Below are 14,509 nucleotides of genomic sequence, written 5' to 3' on the forward strand. Positions count from 1 at the left end.
GAAGCCGATAATCCTCGGTCAAGCAGCTCCTCAGTTGGCTTCACGATGCTGACTGCTTCCCGTACCAATCCTCCCACCAAAGTAAAATCCTTGGCGACACCGCAAATCGAACCCGGGTCCTCCGACTGGCTGCCATCTACGCTACGTAGGTGAACCATGAAGAATAATGACGCAGTCCACATAGTATCACTAGGTTCAAATTCACTATCTAGTTCTCCTTGCTATTCCATGATGAAAAAAAGGCACGCCGTGCAGATTTGCTTATATCGTTTTACACTTTTTTCACACTTCTCTGATATGGAAATACGCATATAAATATATACCTCAGTTCATTGGCATAGGATCACAAGTGATTCTGTTCCACATTTAGGAAGCAAAACTGGGAACAAATGAGAGGCAGTTGCCTAGCAACGGTTGTTCTATAGAAGCCACAAGCGAAGTTCGCTGCTGTGATAATTCTGAATTATATTGGGTAATTCGAGACTTACGCGGCACCTACAGTTCTCTTTTGGTTTTGATAGAGGCACAGCATCAGAGCTTAGAACTTTCGCCGCGGCATCCCAAACGCTACTGATAATGTAAGGTTGTCGGTAAGTTGGGGCAGTGGACTTACCACCAGGCCATCCGAAGGATACACGTGGGCCTCCGCAGCTATTAACTTTCTCCAATGCTATCATACTCACAGAAGGTACGCTCACCGGCGATGAAGCAGAAAATGTTCAATGAAGCTTGAGACTTAAAATGAAGAACTTCCCACGGCCGGGAAAGATCAGGTACGGAGAAAATAGATGCGGCTGCAAATAAAAGACTGGCAGTACATTCGGAAATGATAAATAAGGAAGTTCAAGAGACATTTTTCGATACCTAGTGTGGTCTTTTACCAGCTATGTGGCGGAAATGGGTCATGTGGCGTTATTTCTTGGTACGTATTTTGAAACGCATTTGCTTACAGTGCCGTTTGTTGTCATACTTTTTGTGGTCTCTAGATACATTATTATTTTTTCAGTCTTTCCTGTGTATGAGAAAAAATACTTCTGTTTTTTTATTTTGTAGTAATTCTAATATTTAGTTGATTTATAACTCTTTTTATTGTGAAATGTGAAAGCTGTCGCGGACCCTACCTGATTCTGTTGGTAATTTGAAAGACAGCGGGAGCGTTGACAGTGATACTCCGCGCATGCATTTTACTGTTCTGAAGTGATTGTGGAAATCCTGTGATGACTGTGGATGTCGTGGAAAAGGCTAGCCTTATAACCCATCCTTTTCAGTCCAGTGTGTGTGGCTGCGACATGCAGTTGCCAGAAGTTTCCGAGAAGCGCACTCGGGACCAATTCATGTGACGAAGTGAATAGCATGTGCGGCGATCTGTTCGTCGTGTTAAGTGGTTTGACAAATCTTTGCTCACCTTGAAGAACATTGTATTGTTTAGTTATTTCGTCCACTTGTTTCTTTGTTTGAAGCGTCCAGTCTAGTAAGCTGCCCACGAAACTAAGACTGGTAGAAAAACTACTATTGTCTGGCTCTAAATTTGTAGAAAAGCATGTCAGAAAAGCGAAAATTTGAGAGGACCGAGTGTTATCGAGATCTATGTGTTCTACTTTGTCAAGAAGAGGGGGAAAGCGAAAGGGAATCGTCTTGCAGGACCTTGCGCATGGGGGATGTTGTTTCTGGGCACGAAGCCTCGTTCTGATATGGTTTTCAAATTAGTGAAAAATCTAACAGCCGCCATTACGTTCTACTGTCTAGGAAAGCATACAATCAGTGAGTCAGCAGTAACGACATACGGGCAGGCTAGTTACAATGGTGAGACGATACTGGGTATCAGAATTTAGTAATGAACCATTCAAAGTCATTCATACACGCTATAGACAAATTTTGTTCATTTTCTGAAACGGTTTGGGAAGGGTAAGAATGGTAATCGGCTAGATATACAATATAAAAGAGGCATTAACGTACCTTCAGTATTCATGCTCCACATATTTTCATAATTTGAGCTTCAGACACCAATTTACAAACACCATTGGGCCTGCATTAGCTTACTAAATTTACCAGTCACTTTGACCTATACATACACATTAGGAGGGAGAAAAGTAAAATCTGTGTACGCACTTCATGGTTTAGTTTCTCGTCATTTCCATTAATCCCTTTAAGCCAAAATTCCTTTAGTAATTCCACACCCGATTTCCATCCATATTCAAGGCCAAATATGGTAATAGTTCCTCTGTAAGAAATAAACGTCGATGAGAGGTTCAAATATAATCTTTTAAGCAGATGTTTTTTCTTACAGCAAGTCAAAGTCAAGAATGGGTCAGCATTATGTAATCGGCAAAGTGCAGGCGACACATGGAGTTATGTGATAACGAAACAACAGAGCTTTTAAGTGTCACTGTCTGAAATGGAGCCACAAACATACGTGTAAGTTTCCGAAACCCTTAAGGGGAAAATTGTAGCGACATGGAACCAATGTTCGTGATGATTTAAAGCAATACGGCTCATGAATGGGCGATGCGTGTGTGTCACGTGCTTGTTAATTGTCTGCAACATCGATGTCGTATGTGGCCCTTCTGACTTGAAACAGAATACACAGCCCTCTGTGGTATGTTCACTGTGGAGATTGTCTCCGTTTATAGGTCATGTCTGTTTGTCTAATGTGGAGAGTTACTCGTTACAAGAGCTTACAGAACAACATTTAAAGCCTGGTGCAGCAAAATGTAGCACACGGAACGGCGAATGGATGTATATAGAAAAAATTTGGAACAGCCGTCATACGAACTGAAGGAAATCTGTCATCGTGGTGAAAAACATCCTCCTCATCCTCCTCCTCCTCCTCCTCCTACTCCTCCTCGTCGTCGTCAACATCATCATCACCATCATCATCATCAGGTATGTGCTACGGTAGCAGGTATTTTGCGCCTCCATTTCCAGCGATCTACTGCTTCCATCTTAATGCCGGTGTATGCGCTGCCACCCATTACATCATCCAGCATCTGAAATCCCTTCCTCCCTCGCCTCCTCTCTCCTTCCATATACCCCTCTAAGACGGCTTTTTAGAAGTCTCACCTTCTTTGTTTATGTATATACAGTCTAGTCTCCTTTTCTTATTTTTATTACATTTAATAATTGTCTTTGCTCTCCCACGCTTCTCTATACCTCCCCATTTCTTCAGTCTATCTATCCAACTTGTTCTTTTTATCCTCCGCCATGTCCACATCCCAAAAGCCTCCAGCCTTACTCTGTCTTTCTGCCTCATTGTCCGTATTTCAACTCCGTACAAGAGGACACTCCATGAAAAACATTCTATGTCTTTTCCTCAAATCTTGTCCATTTTGCTGCAGAAAATTCTTATTTTCTTACAGAATTCCTCTTCCAGTTTTCCTATCATGATTTTACTTTTTGTGCTGCTCTTCCATTCGGTTTCTATCCTGCTACTTAGCTATTTAATGCTCCGTACATACTGTAATATTTCTCCATTCAGCTTTTTCTTGCCCTTTTATTTCCTTCCAGTGTCTTTACTTTTGTTTTCTTTATATAATGTTCCTATATCTTTCCTTCTGCTTTAGTGGTACCCACTACAACCTGTAACTATTTTTCATATGTTGCTAGAAGGACCATATCTGTAATACTCAAACACAATATTTTTATCTTCTCATCGTCTAGTGGGCACCGGTCACTGCTATTTCTTAAATACATGTTGGAAGAACCAGGAGACAGACAGAGAAACTAGCTCGTTCAAAACTGGTCAAGGCTCTCGACAAAGAATTTTCCACACAATAGACTTTGAGAAGATGTATCGTGTGGAAGAAGATTACTCAATCAGCTGCCGTTAACTCCGTGAAATGCACACTTGGAAGAGTATTATGTCTAGAGTACTTGTGGAACGGGAATTACACTGCCATAATAAACTACGTGCGCAAGCAGGGGGGCTAAATGATTGTAGGCCCAGAGCTCAGTTTTGTCGATGGATTATCCCGTATAGTAGTATAGAACCACACTTCTTGCGATGTGTGTTGATCACGGATGAGGCATCTTCCAATCGTGATGTTGGTATCAGCTGCCACAATATCCATGTCTTGAGTGATGAAAATCATTAAGTCACACTCGCCCCCTATCATCTATAACTGTACAACGCCACCTAATAGAACCGTAATTTATCCATTTTACTGTTTTTTGAGCTCCGAGGATGTGAATTATATTACTTTACGAAACACAGAGATCAGCCCCTCTTTTCTGTATTCTTATTCACTTCAATATGCGTTCCAAGATTTTTCCCATTTTCAATTGTCGTAATATGTATTTAAATCTTTAGTTAACACATCGTTAAAAACGTAGACGGCAGAATTATCTAGAACGGGCTAGAAGCTGCTATTAAGGTTTCTTCCGTGATTGCAGATAAAATATGGGTTCTTTTAAACTCTGCCTTGTGCAAAACACAACGTATTACATTTTTATTTACCCAGACATGTTTCGACACCTATGTGTCCGTGCATCAAATTTGTTTCTTTACCATACGACGTTCTCGGTCGTTTATCTATTTTGGACCAAAAAACTAAAACATTCGCATTTTGTTTAGTTTGTTTCAATTTCTCACCTGAAAATTAGATTTTTAGTGAAAATGGGCTTCTATAGGTCGGCTTTTTTGTGCCCGTTTTATCATTTTGACAACATGTCGTCTGCATATTGTCAAGAAGAAATTTTCTTATTTTTTAAATACTTTTTCGTGGTTAGTGTTTGCGTGTGTCACTGTACTTGAATGTTCCATCCTGTTGTCCATCTCTGGCGGACATCTCTTTCTGCTGCTATTGTGTACACTGTTCTCCACAACTTTTTAATATTTCCTTTTCAACTCATTTCTCCTCACACGCATTTTTCACAAAATGATATTTGAGCAACGATTTACGTCTCTAAGACTCATTGAGAAGTGCTGTGTTATTGTCACCGCTCACTTGTTTACAATTTTGCTTCTGTTCAGTGTGGCACTAATTTTGAATGTTGGGTGAAAACTACCGTGCAAAATGGTGCAAATGGCTCTAAGCACGATGGAACTTAACATCTGAGGTCATCAGTCCTCTAAGAATTAGAACTACTTAAACCTAACTAAGGACATCACACACATCCATGCCCGAGGCAGGATTCGAACCTGTGACCGCAGCAGCTACGCTGTTCCGGACAGAAGTGCCTAGAACCACTCGGCCACAGCGGCCGGCAAAACTACTGCGGCTTGTCAGCTGGGGGAAAACTTAAGTGATGTGATGTGTCGGGTTTGTGTTTGAATGTGTGTGTGCGTGTGTAATGAGAGGGAGAGAGAGAGAGAAGAGAGCTAGAAAACGGGTGGAGATGGGATTGGGAAGCAGATGGTTTTGGATATTTGAGGGTGTTTCATTACTACGTTTTATGTGGGAAGTGTTCCTGACTATCGATTTCTCTGAGGATATTAACATCAGTCTCAGTTTTGGTAGGTTGGCGGATATTTTGAGTGAGATGATCTGCAAAAGTCGAGTGTGCACTGTCACTGTTTAAGGTTGTGATGTGTTCGGAGTATCTAGTTTTAAACTTTCTGCGTGTTTGATCGACGTAGACAGGGTAACTAATAGATTTCAGCTTTGTAAAATTTGTATGTGGAGGTGTTCTTAGTGTTTATATTTTTCTGTGCTGCGTTGTATGTGCATAAAGATATATGTAGTCCTTGTTCCTTCACAATGTGTCCCACCTAGTGGAGATTTTTGTTGCTGCATGTTAGTATTTGCGACGCTGTGTTCTTTGTAAGGTGTTCCAGGGTAATTGTATTCATTAGGTTTTGGTGTCCCTGGCTCCTTTTGTGACTGATGATTTATTCACGATTTGTTCCTGTTTAATGTTTTTTCTTTTGTTGTTCAGTTTGTTAATTATTTTTGTATTGTACCCATCCTCATTGTCCTTCTGGTGTATTGTATTTACTTCCTGTCTAGTGGAGTTCAGGTAAGCCTTTGTAGCATGTATCTGAAACTTGAGAGCTTGTGTGTCTGTGGATGATTGGAATGGGCAATCGTTGTGAATGGTTGTACGTGTAGCTGTAGCTTTCCTGAGTATTCCAAAATTGTAGTTGTTGATTCTGTGTGTGGTTATGCCTAAGATTGGTTTGCTTCTGTCTCAGTGGCGAACTTTAGTTTAGTATGTGTTTACGCCACTGAGTAGTTGTATTACCTGAGTGTCTGTTTGTATCTACCAAACAAGTAATGTTTCCGCATAACAATATCAGTGTGTAACTTTGTGTTGTTTTGGACGTATAATTTCATCGATTATTATGTTTTCCGTGCGGTCTGGATGCTGCAGCTGCCATTCTATTGCCTCAATTTTGCGCATTTGTAAGCATGGAACACACACTTTTTTAAATGATGTAAAAAAGCAGCGCAAGATCCGCTTACAACATCCATGTTTGACCCACTTGATATCACATTTATAGACTTTTCGCTATGAAGTTAGTAGTGTGTGAAACTCGAACAGAAACTAAACAGCAACAGGTTAGTGCGCTCCTAGCTGCCTGTCATATTTCACAGCAGGCAACAGGGGTAGATTAGAGAGTAGGATAAAACTGTGTGAATCACTATAATGGCTGCATTGAAACTGATGGTAGTAAGTTTTTACATTTGTCAACAACTTAAATTGTTGCAGTAAGGTGATAGGAGCTACTAATACCGGATAAGTATAGAAGGGAACTGTAGAGAACTGTAGAGAAAAGGAATTTATAGCAGTAATTGACCATAAGGCAACGGCCTTGCCGCAGTGGATCACCGTAGTTAAGCGCTGTGGGGCGTGGCCGGCACTTGGATGGGTGACCATCCAGGCTGCCATGCGCTGTTGCAATTTTTCGGGGTGCACTCAGCCTCGTGATGCCAATTGAGGAGCTACTGGATCGAATAGTAGCGACTCCGGTCACAGAAAACCATCATAACGACCGGGAGAGCAGTCTGCTGACCACATGCCCCTCCTATCTGCATCCTCCACTGAGGATGACACGGCGGTCGGATGTTCCCGATGGGCCACTTGGGGCCTGAAGACAGAGTGCTGCTTTAGTTGACCATAAAAAGAAGAAATCGATTGATGGGGCACATGTGAGGCATCAAGGAATCGTAAACCTTGTAAGTGGTGGAATAGGGGAGGGGAGGACATAAATATTGATGAACACCAAGGATTGACTACAGCATGCAGTTGGAAACGGACGTGGGTTGCAGCAGCTATGCTTACCTGAAGAGACATGCACAAGATAGACTAGTGTGGAGAGTTGTGTCATACAGTCTTCCGACTCAAGGTCACGACAAAAAGAAACTACGTTCCGATTAAAATAACCTGGTGGTTGACGTCTGTCACTTGTCGCTACGATGTTGCCACATCTGCTGCCGGTTACCGCTCGGTAGCATGCAACACATAAACACGGTGGATCATTTTACAAACGCTGTTCATGTGTAACGCAGAGCAATGTTTGAAGCGGCCGTGGCTGGGTACGACTGAAAGGGGAGATGCTCTATCGATAGCTGATTTTAAGTAGCCAATGACGTAACTAAGGCAAACGACTGGTTTTGCACCCCTGAATTTAAACGCATGCCCTAAACTAACCACAAACTCATAACGTGCAATGTATACTAGAAAACGGCGATCAGTATTCTGCGGCAGAACTAAAACGATGATCGCATTGTTCACGGCGTTTAAGGCTAACATCTACGAACGAATTCAAGACAGAAAAATTTCATAATATGTTTGTTTGCATAGCCATCTTTCGCAGCGAAATTTCAGTTTTAGCGGCAAAAGAAAACTGTAATTTCCCGCTGTCTTTGGTTACCTGAAACTTTCTTCCCACTGGCTACACGGGATGCTGCATTACCGTCAATGAGCAGTTCTTGTTCACACTTGTATTGTATTGTATTGTATGGAACTGGGGATCTAGAAACGACGGAGAGGCTTCGTCCCCGCCGTAGCCCTTAGTGGTTCACAACCCCACAACAGGCTACAGCAGACCACTCACCCCGCTGCCGCCCCACGCCAGGGTTATAGTGCGGTTCGGCCCTCGCGCTCCTCCCCTCGGGAACGTCTCACACCAGATGAGCGTAATCCCAGTGTTTCCGTGATAGAGTCATTATGGTATACGCGTAACTGGAGACAGTGTTTGTGCAGCAATCGCCTACATAGTGTAACTGAGGCAGAATAGGGGGAACCAGTCCGCATTCGCCGAGGCAGATGGAAAACCGCCTTAAAAACCATCCACAGACAGACCGGCACACCGGACTTCGATACTAATCAGCCGGGCGGATTCGTGCCGGGGACCACCACGCCTTCCCGCCCCGAAAGCAGTGCGTTAGACCGCACGGCTAACCGGGCGAGCTTGTTCGCACTTGGTTGCAGATTATAGACGACACGAAAAAAAGAATGGTAGAAAAAAAAACGAGAGACAAAAGAAATGTCAACTCCATATGAAAATAGCGCGGCAAAGTATTAGAAATAAAAATTACATTTAAACCAGTTAACTGAATAATAAAGATAATCAAAGTCTTTTGATTCGATGCAGAGAAATGAAAAGAAAATTCTCTGCATTTGACGAAAATCGGACCTTCGACCTTCTACGCGTTAGAGATATACGCTATCTATCACGCTTTGCCATTACACTCCAAAACGGGTCTTGTATTTCTGATTCTGGTGTTGCAGGCGCAAAGGTTAGTTGGCAACCTTTAAAATTTCGGCTTCACGCCATGTTGCGCTAAGCTTATCTGATAGAAGTCGATCTCTATGATTATAATAACTGTATAAATGACGCTGAATTGCGTTTTCCGCGGATTGATCCAGTAGTGTTTAGCTAGTGCTGTGAATGGAAGTGTGTATATCGTTAACATCGATGTGTGTGGGGGAGAGGGGGAGGGAGGGGAGGCTTTAGTGTGGTTACCATGTGTGATAAAATTCAAAATAAAAGGACTACATCCAGCATTCGGGATCCGAACGCATCAGGAAGGAAAGCCGGACAAGGAACTGTAAGTTAATTAATTTCTGTGACAGTTTGGCAACGGCGAACGGTTCGGGCGAGACATTGAGCGCTTTGACAGGAGGAACCCAGCTACAACACGCGAACCGGTTTCCGTCAGATCACCGAAGTTAAGCGCTGTCGGGCTTGGCTAGCACTTGGATCGGTGACCGTCCGGTCTGCCGAGCGCTGTTGGCAAGCGGGGTGCACTCAGCCCTTGTGAGGCAAACTGAGGAGCTACTTGACTGAGAAGTAGCGGCCCCGATCACGAAAACTGACAACGCCCGAGAGAGCGGTGTGCTGACCACATTCCCCTCCATATGCGCATTCAGTAACGCCTATAGGCTGAGGATGAAACGGCGATCGATCAGTACCATTAGGGTCATCCGAGTCCTATTCGAACAGAGTTTAGTTTTTTAGTTTATAAATAAACATTTCCAGCAATTAGATCTTACATGAAAGCACCTAATTTACGGTACGCTACCACCTATATGGGGTGGTCCATTGATCGTGACCGGGCCAAATATCTCACGAAATAAGCGTCAAACGAAAGAACTACAAAGAACGAAACTTGTCTAACTTGAAGGGGGAAACAAGATGACGCCATGGTTGGCCCGCTAGAAACCTACCAAGTGTTCGTGTAAAGTTGTGAGCCATATGATTGTGACTATTAAGCGCCATCTATCACAAAGCGAAAAAAGTGGTACAACTAAAACATTCATATTTCTTTACGTAGCACACGAATATGTAATAAAAATGGGGGTTAATATTTTAAAAAACGCAGTTGATATCCGTTTGACCTATGGCAGAGCCATCTAGCCGGCCAACCAAAGCGCGATCTGGTTTTTCCCTTCAAGCTAGACGAGTTTCGTTCTTTGTAGTTTTTTCGTTTGACGCTTATTTCGCGAGATACTTGGCCCGGTCACGATCAATGGACCACCCTGTATAAATTTGATCCTAAACATTTGCAACACGCATAACACCATTTTTTTAAATTTTGTTGTGCATCGTCATGATTTTGTCGCTAAGTGAGGCTGGTTTTTTTATTCATTTTATTGCATCCTTATATATTTGGTTGCTAAGCGTATTTTCTAATGATGCTGCCAGCAGCATAGCGCAGCAGATAGCTACCTGTAGAAGTGAAAATGATTCCCATTGTACTTGGAGACGTTGCCCAATAGGCCAGGCGATTACGCGACCTTTGTGACGATGGAAATGCGAATTTCCAACGATTGGCGCGGCTCAGGCCCGTGGCAGCCGCCTTTGTGAGTGGGGCGCGGGCTTAGTGCGGCACTACAAGTGAACAGCCTGAAAGCGAATGCGGGAGCAGGCAGTTACTTGCGGCGGCAGCGGGGGTGGGGCGAGCACTCACCGACGTCGGCGTGGGTGGCGTTCTGCGCGACGGCGCAGAAGCGGATCACGTACTTGTCGTTGACGGAGGCGGGCACCATGTGGAGGCGCCCCGACGCGTTGATCGTGCCCAGCAGCTTCTGGTTCAGCTGGTCCGAGCCGCGCAGCCGGAAGCAAACCAGGCCCAGCTGCCGAAACACGCCACAGCTCACCACCACGCCCTCAACATCAGAAGTTGGTTGCGTTAACACATGTATGCACTATCTGACCAAAAGCATCCGGACATACGTATCTAAAGAAGAACTTACCACTACATGTGACGAGAGGCGGACATGCCAGTAAACAAAAACAAGGCGTGGAGTATTGTTTTGGCAGTAGAGAATGTCAGCAGAATGTGTCGGTCAGGTCAGGAGACCTCACTGAGTTCCAAGGTGAACTAGTCGGTGGGTGTCACTTCAGTAACAAAACCGTCACGTACACACTCTAAAGTTGCCCAGGAGGACTGATGTGATTCTGAGGTGCAAGCGCGAAGGAACAGCTACAGTTAAACCAAGACCAGGCAGATGCGTAGACCTCGTGTACCGACAGAGGGTAGCTGTAAAATGGTTCAAGTGGCTCTAAGCACTATGGGACTAAACATCTGAGGTCATCAGTCTCCTAGACTTAGAACTACTTAAACCTAACTAACCTAAGAACATCACACACATCCATGCCCGAGGCAGGATTCGAACTTGCGACCGTAGCAGCAACGCGGCTACGGACTGAAGTGCCTAGAACCGCTCGGCCACAACGGTCGGGGTAGCTGTAAAAAACTGCATGAAATCAGCAAAGGGGCTCAGTTGTGAGTTCCAAAGTGCCAGCAGCAGTCCATCTGGTAAAATGAGTGGGGTTGGTAGTAAGTTGAAAAGAATGGGGTAGAATGGTCGAACAGCTCATCCTAACCCGCACTCTCCTTTCTGTAGCTATTGAAGAGCCGACAGTTGAAGTGCTGTAAAGTGCTACTCCACCAGACATTGGATAAACGGGAACAAGCGATTTGGAATGACGAGGGTTGCCCAGAAAATAATGCAGCGCATTTTTTCTTTAACAACTATTTATTGAACAAAATGAGAGTTACACACACGAAAGAATGGTGTTTTAACTACATACCCTATTTTTGCAAATAATCTTCACCCCATTCTATGGCCTTCCTCCAGCGCAAAACAAGGTACCAACCCTTATCCTGGTGGCGGAGCCAATGCTTCACTGTGTGAATCCTTTGCTGATTGACAGATGCAGCGCCAAGTGCCGAGTCGTAATGCGTCTGTCCTCGTGAATGACAACATCAGCTCGCTGCAACATGGCAAGTGTGACAGCCGTGGATGGTCTCCCCGAGAGCTACAAATCGCGGAGTTCTACCGAATCGCCTTCTGATGACCTTATCCTCAGTGCCCAGCGACTAATTGTGCTTCTGTCGACAGCAGATGCTCCATAGACTTTGTGAATATTCCCCACAGTTTCTTTCTCTGCAGTTAGAAGTTCAATGACGCCACGTTGCTTGTAACGTTCATCACCTACAGACGCCATTTTGAAACTGTCCTGCAGCTACGCTATCTGTCGGAAGTGACGGAAACTTGGCGGGCTCACTTAGGAGACTTCAAATAATATATACGCAATGTTTCGCATTCGTAGCCTTGTTTTCGGCTGAGAAAAAAAAATGCGGTGCATTACTTTCTGGGCAACCCTCATATATGCTGTGGCAGACCGATGCCAGTGTGTGCGTTTGGCAAATGGCTGGGTAGTGTCAACAGTGAAGTACAGAGAAGGTGGCATTACGGTAAAGCGCTGATTTCGTGTGGTCCCTTTATGGCGCTTAAGAAAACCCTAAATGCCCAGAGATGTGAAAACAATTTACAGCACTGTGATCTGCGTACAGTAGGGGAACAGTTCGGTGACAATGATTATGTCAGCATGACGTTGCACCATGTCATAAAACATCTGTGACGCAATGGGTTGTTAACAGTAACATTCGTAAAATAAACCAGTCTGCCCACAGTCTCGACCTGAACCCAATGCGACACCCTTGGGATAAGTTAGAACGTCGGCTTCGCTCAACACCGCAGCATGCGACATCACAGCCTTCTCTATTTTCGGCTCTTGAGGAAGAATGTCTTGTCGTTGCACCAGACGTTCAGACACCTCATTAAAAGCTGTCTTAATGGCGAAAGATGGATACACCCCATATTAATGTCCACTAATATATGTGCCAACGCATTTGATCAGACATTGTACAGCCTTAGCGTGCATTGCAAAGGATACTCCCTACGGCTACTTGCCACTTCCTAATCAATCCTATTAACACTCTTCCTCCAAACGTACGACGGAACCATTAACCGTTTTATAGTTTGGCTTCATGACTTCGTAAACAATGAAATTTGACATTGCCGTGTATGAATACATGATCTAATTTAAAAAATATTTTTTTGTTTTTTGTTTTCAAATGTCTTAAATGCATTTGGTGGGTTTATGACAGTTAACTGCTTTTCACAACCAGTATCATGTTACGAAAGCAGCACGTCAAGTCATCCAGCTCTCGTTGTGATCACTTGCGATCAAACCGAATTCATTTCGAGAGAGCACGACAAGCGCTGGATGGCGACTTGATGTGCTACTTTCGTAACAAGATACTGGTTGGGATGATGGCTCATTAGAACTGAAACCAGTCAGTTGTCATAAATACGCCAAATGCGATCATAACATCTGTGAATAAAGAAGTACTCCTCAAACGCACATCGAGTTACGTGCCTTAGTGTTAATAAAATTAACTCGTATTCGAAAAGAAGTCGTTTCCGGTCCCCGATCGACTATCCATAATTGGGTTTTCCGTGATATTCCAAAAACTGCTTAATACGAGGGCTGGGGTGATTCCTTTGAAAGGGAACGACCGGTTTCCAGTCCCATCCTTTCTCAATATGACCTGCTCCGACTGCATTGACCTTTTGACAGACGATAAAGACCGTAGACAGTGGCGACCGGGTTGATGGTGTCATCTTGAATTTCGGAAGGCCCTAGCTACAGATCTGTACTTTCACCCAGTAAATAAAATACGAGCTTGCGGAATTTTGGACCAACTGTGTTGTAGGACGGTGGACTTCCTAATAATCATCAGATATGAAAGAATTTCGAACTTGCGCTTAGGCTAGATACATTCATAATTACATGAATTAGTCCTTTTTGCAAAGAAATATCAATAGGTGAAAAAATAAATGAGGCACCGAGGACCATAAGGGGCCAAAGAAAAGAAACTAAGTTTCGAGAGAAATGGATATTTGTGAAAATAAAGAGTCTCAACATCCTATATTTGCTACGAAAAAATGATGTACCCCTTTGATGTTATAAAATATTAATTAATATCTAGAATTATATTTATTATTAATGTTAATTCATAAAGTTTCCATACACTGGCTAGTCACATAGACTCTTTTGATAGTTGTAAAGATTGTAATCAATGTGACACTACAATCAGAACACAGAGAATAGATACGAAATGCACCACACACAGAATTGTGCCCTGTTCCAACACTTCGTGGTCCAAGTTATCAGTATTTTCATTAAGCATATTCTGTGGCTTGAGGTCCACATAAAACTCCCGATACTCTCCGATTAAGACGCACTACTTCTACGTACATGATTCAGACACTAAAGTTTGTTGCAAAACTTAAAATGGTTCAAATGGCTGTGACCACTATGGGACTTAACTTCTGAGGTCATCAGTCCCCTAGAACTTAGAACTACTTAAACCTAACTAACCTAAGGACATCACACACATCCATGCCCGAGGCAGGATTCGAACCTGCGACCGTAGCGGTCGCGCGGTTTCAGAAAGTAGCGCCTAGAACCGCTCGGCCACTCCAGCCGGCACCAAACTTAGATAACTATTTTCAGGTGTGCAGAGTAATAAAATTATGCTTTGTGCTTTGAGTCTATTTGGAAATTAATTTCCAAGAAATCGGCGAGATCGCTTTTCACGAATGTTTATATATATAGTGTACGCCTACAAATACAGATAAAGCTGGTTCACAACAAGATTAAAATATGTTAGGAGCATGCAGAAATGTTAAAAACTCACAATCGATGATGGTGTGTTTAGACCTTTATGGTTCTCAGGGTCTGAAATGTTTTTGTTAAAGACGTTAA

General features: G+C 43.4%; 1 protein-coding gene across 1 annotated transcript in view; it reads right to left on the reverse strand.

Annotated features, from left to right (window-relative positions):
* Positions 1-14,509, reverse strand: part of LOC124788566 (aromatic-L-amino-acid decarboxylase) — a 303,259-nt gene that overhangs the window by 168,227 nt on the left and 120,523 nt on the right. The window contains exon 7 of the mRNA XM_047255837.1: positions 10,356-10,521. Coding sequence (XP_047111793.1) covers positions 10,356-10,521 — 166 coding nt within the window. The remainder of the gene's footprint in view (positions 1-10,355; positions 10,522-14,509) is intronic.

Source organism: Schistocerca piceifrons, chromosome 3, assembly GCF_021461385.2.
Source record: "Schistocerca piceifrons isolate TAMUIC-IGC-003096 chromosome 3, iqSchPice1.1, whole genome shotgun sequence".
Lineage (NCBI taxonomy): Eukaryota > Metazoa > Arthropoda > Insecta > Orthoptera > Acrididae > Schistocerca > Schistocerca piceifrons.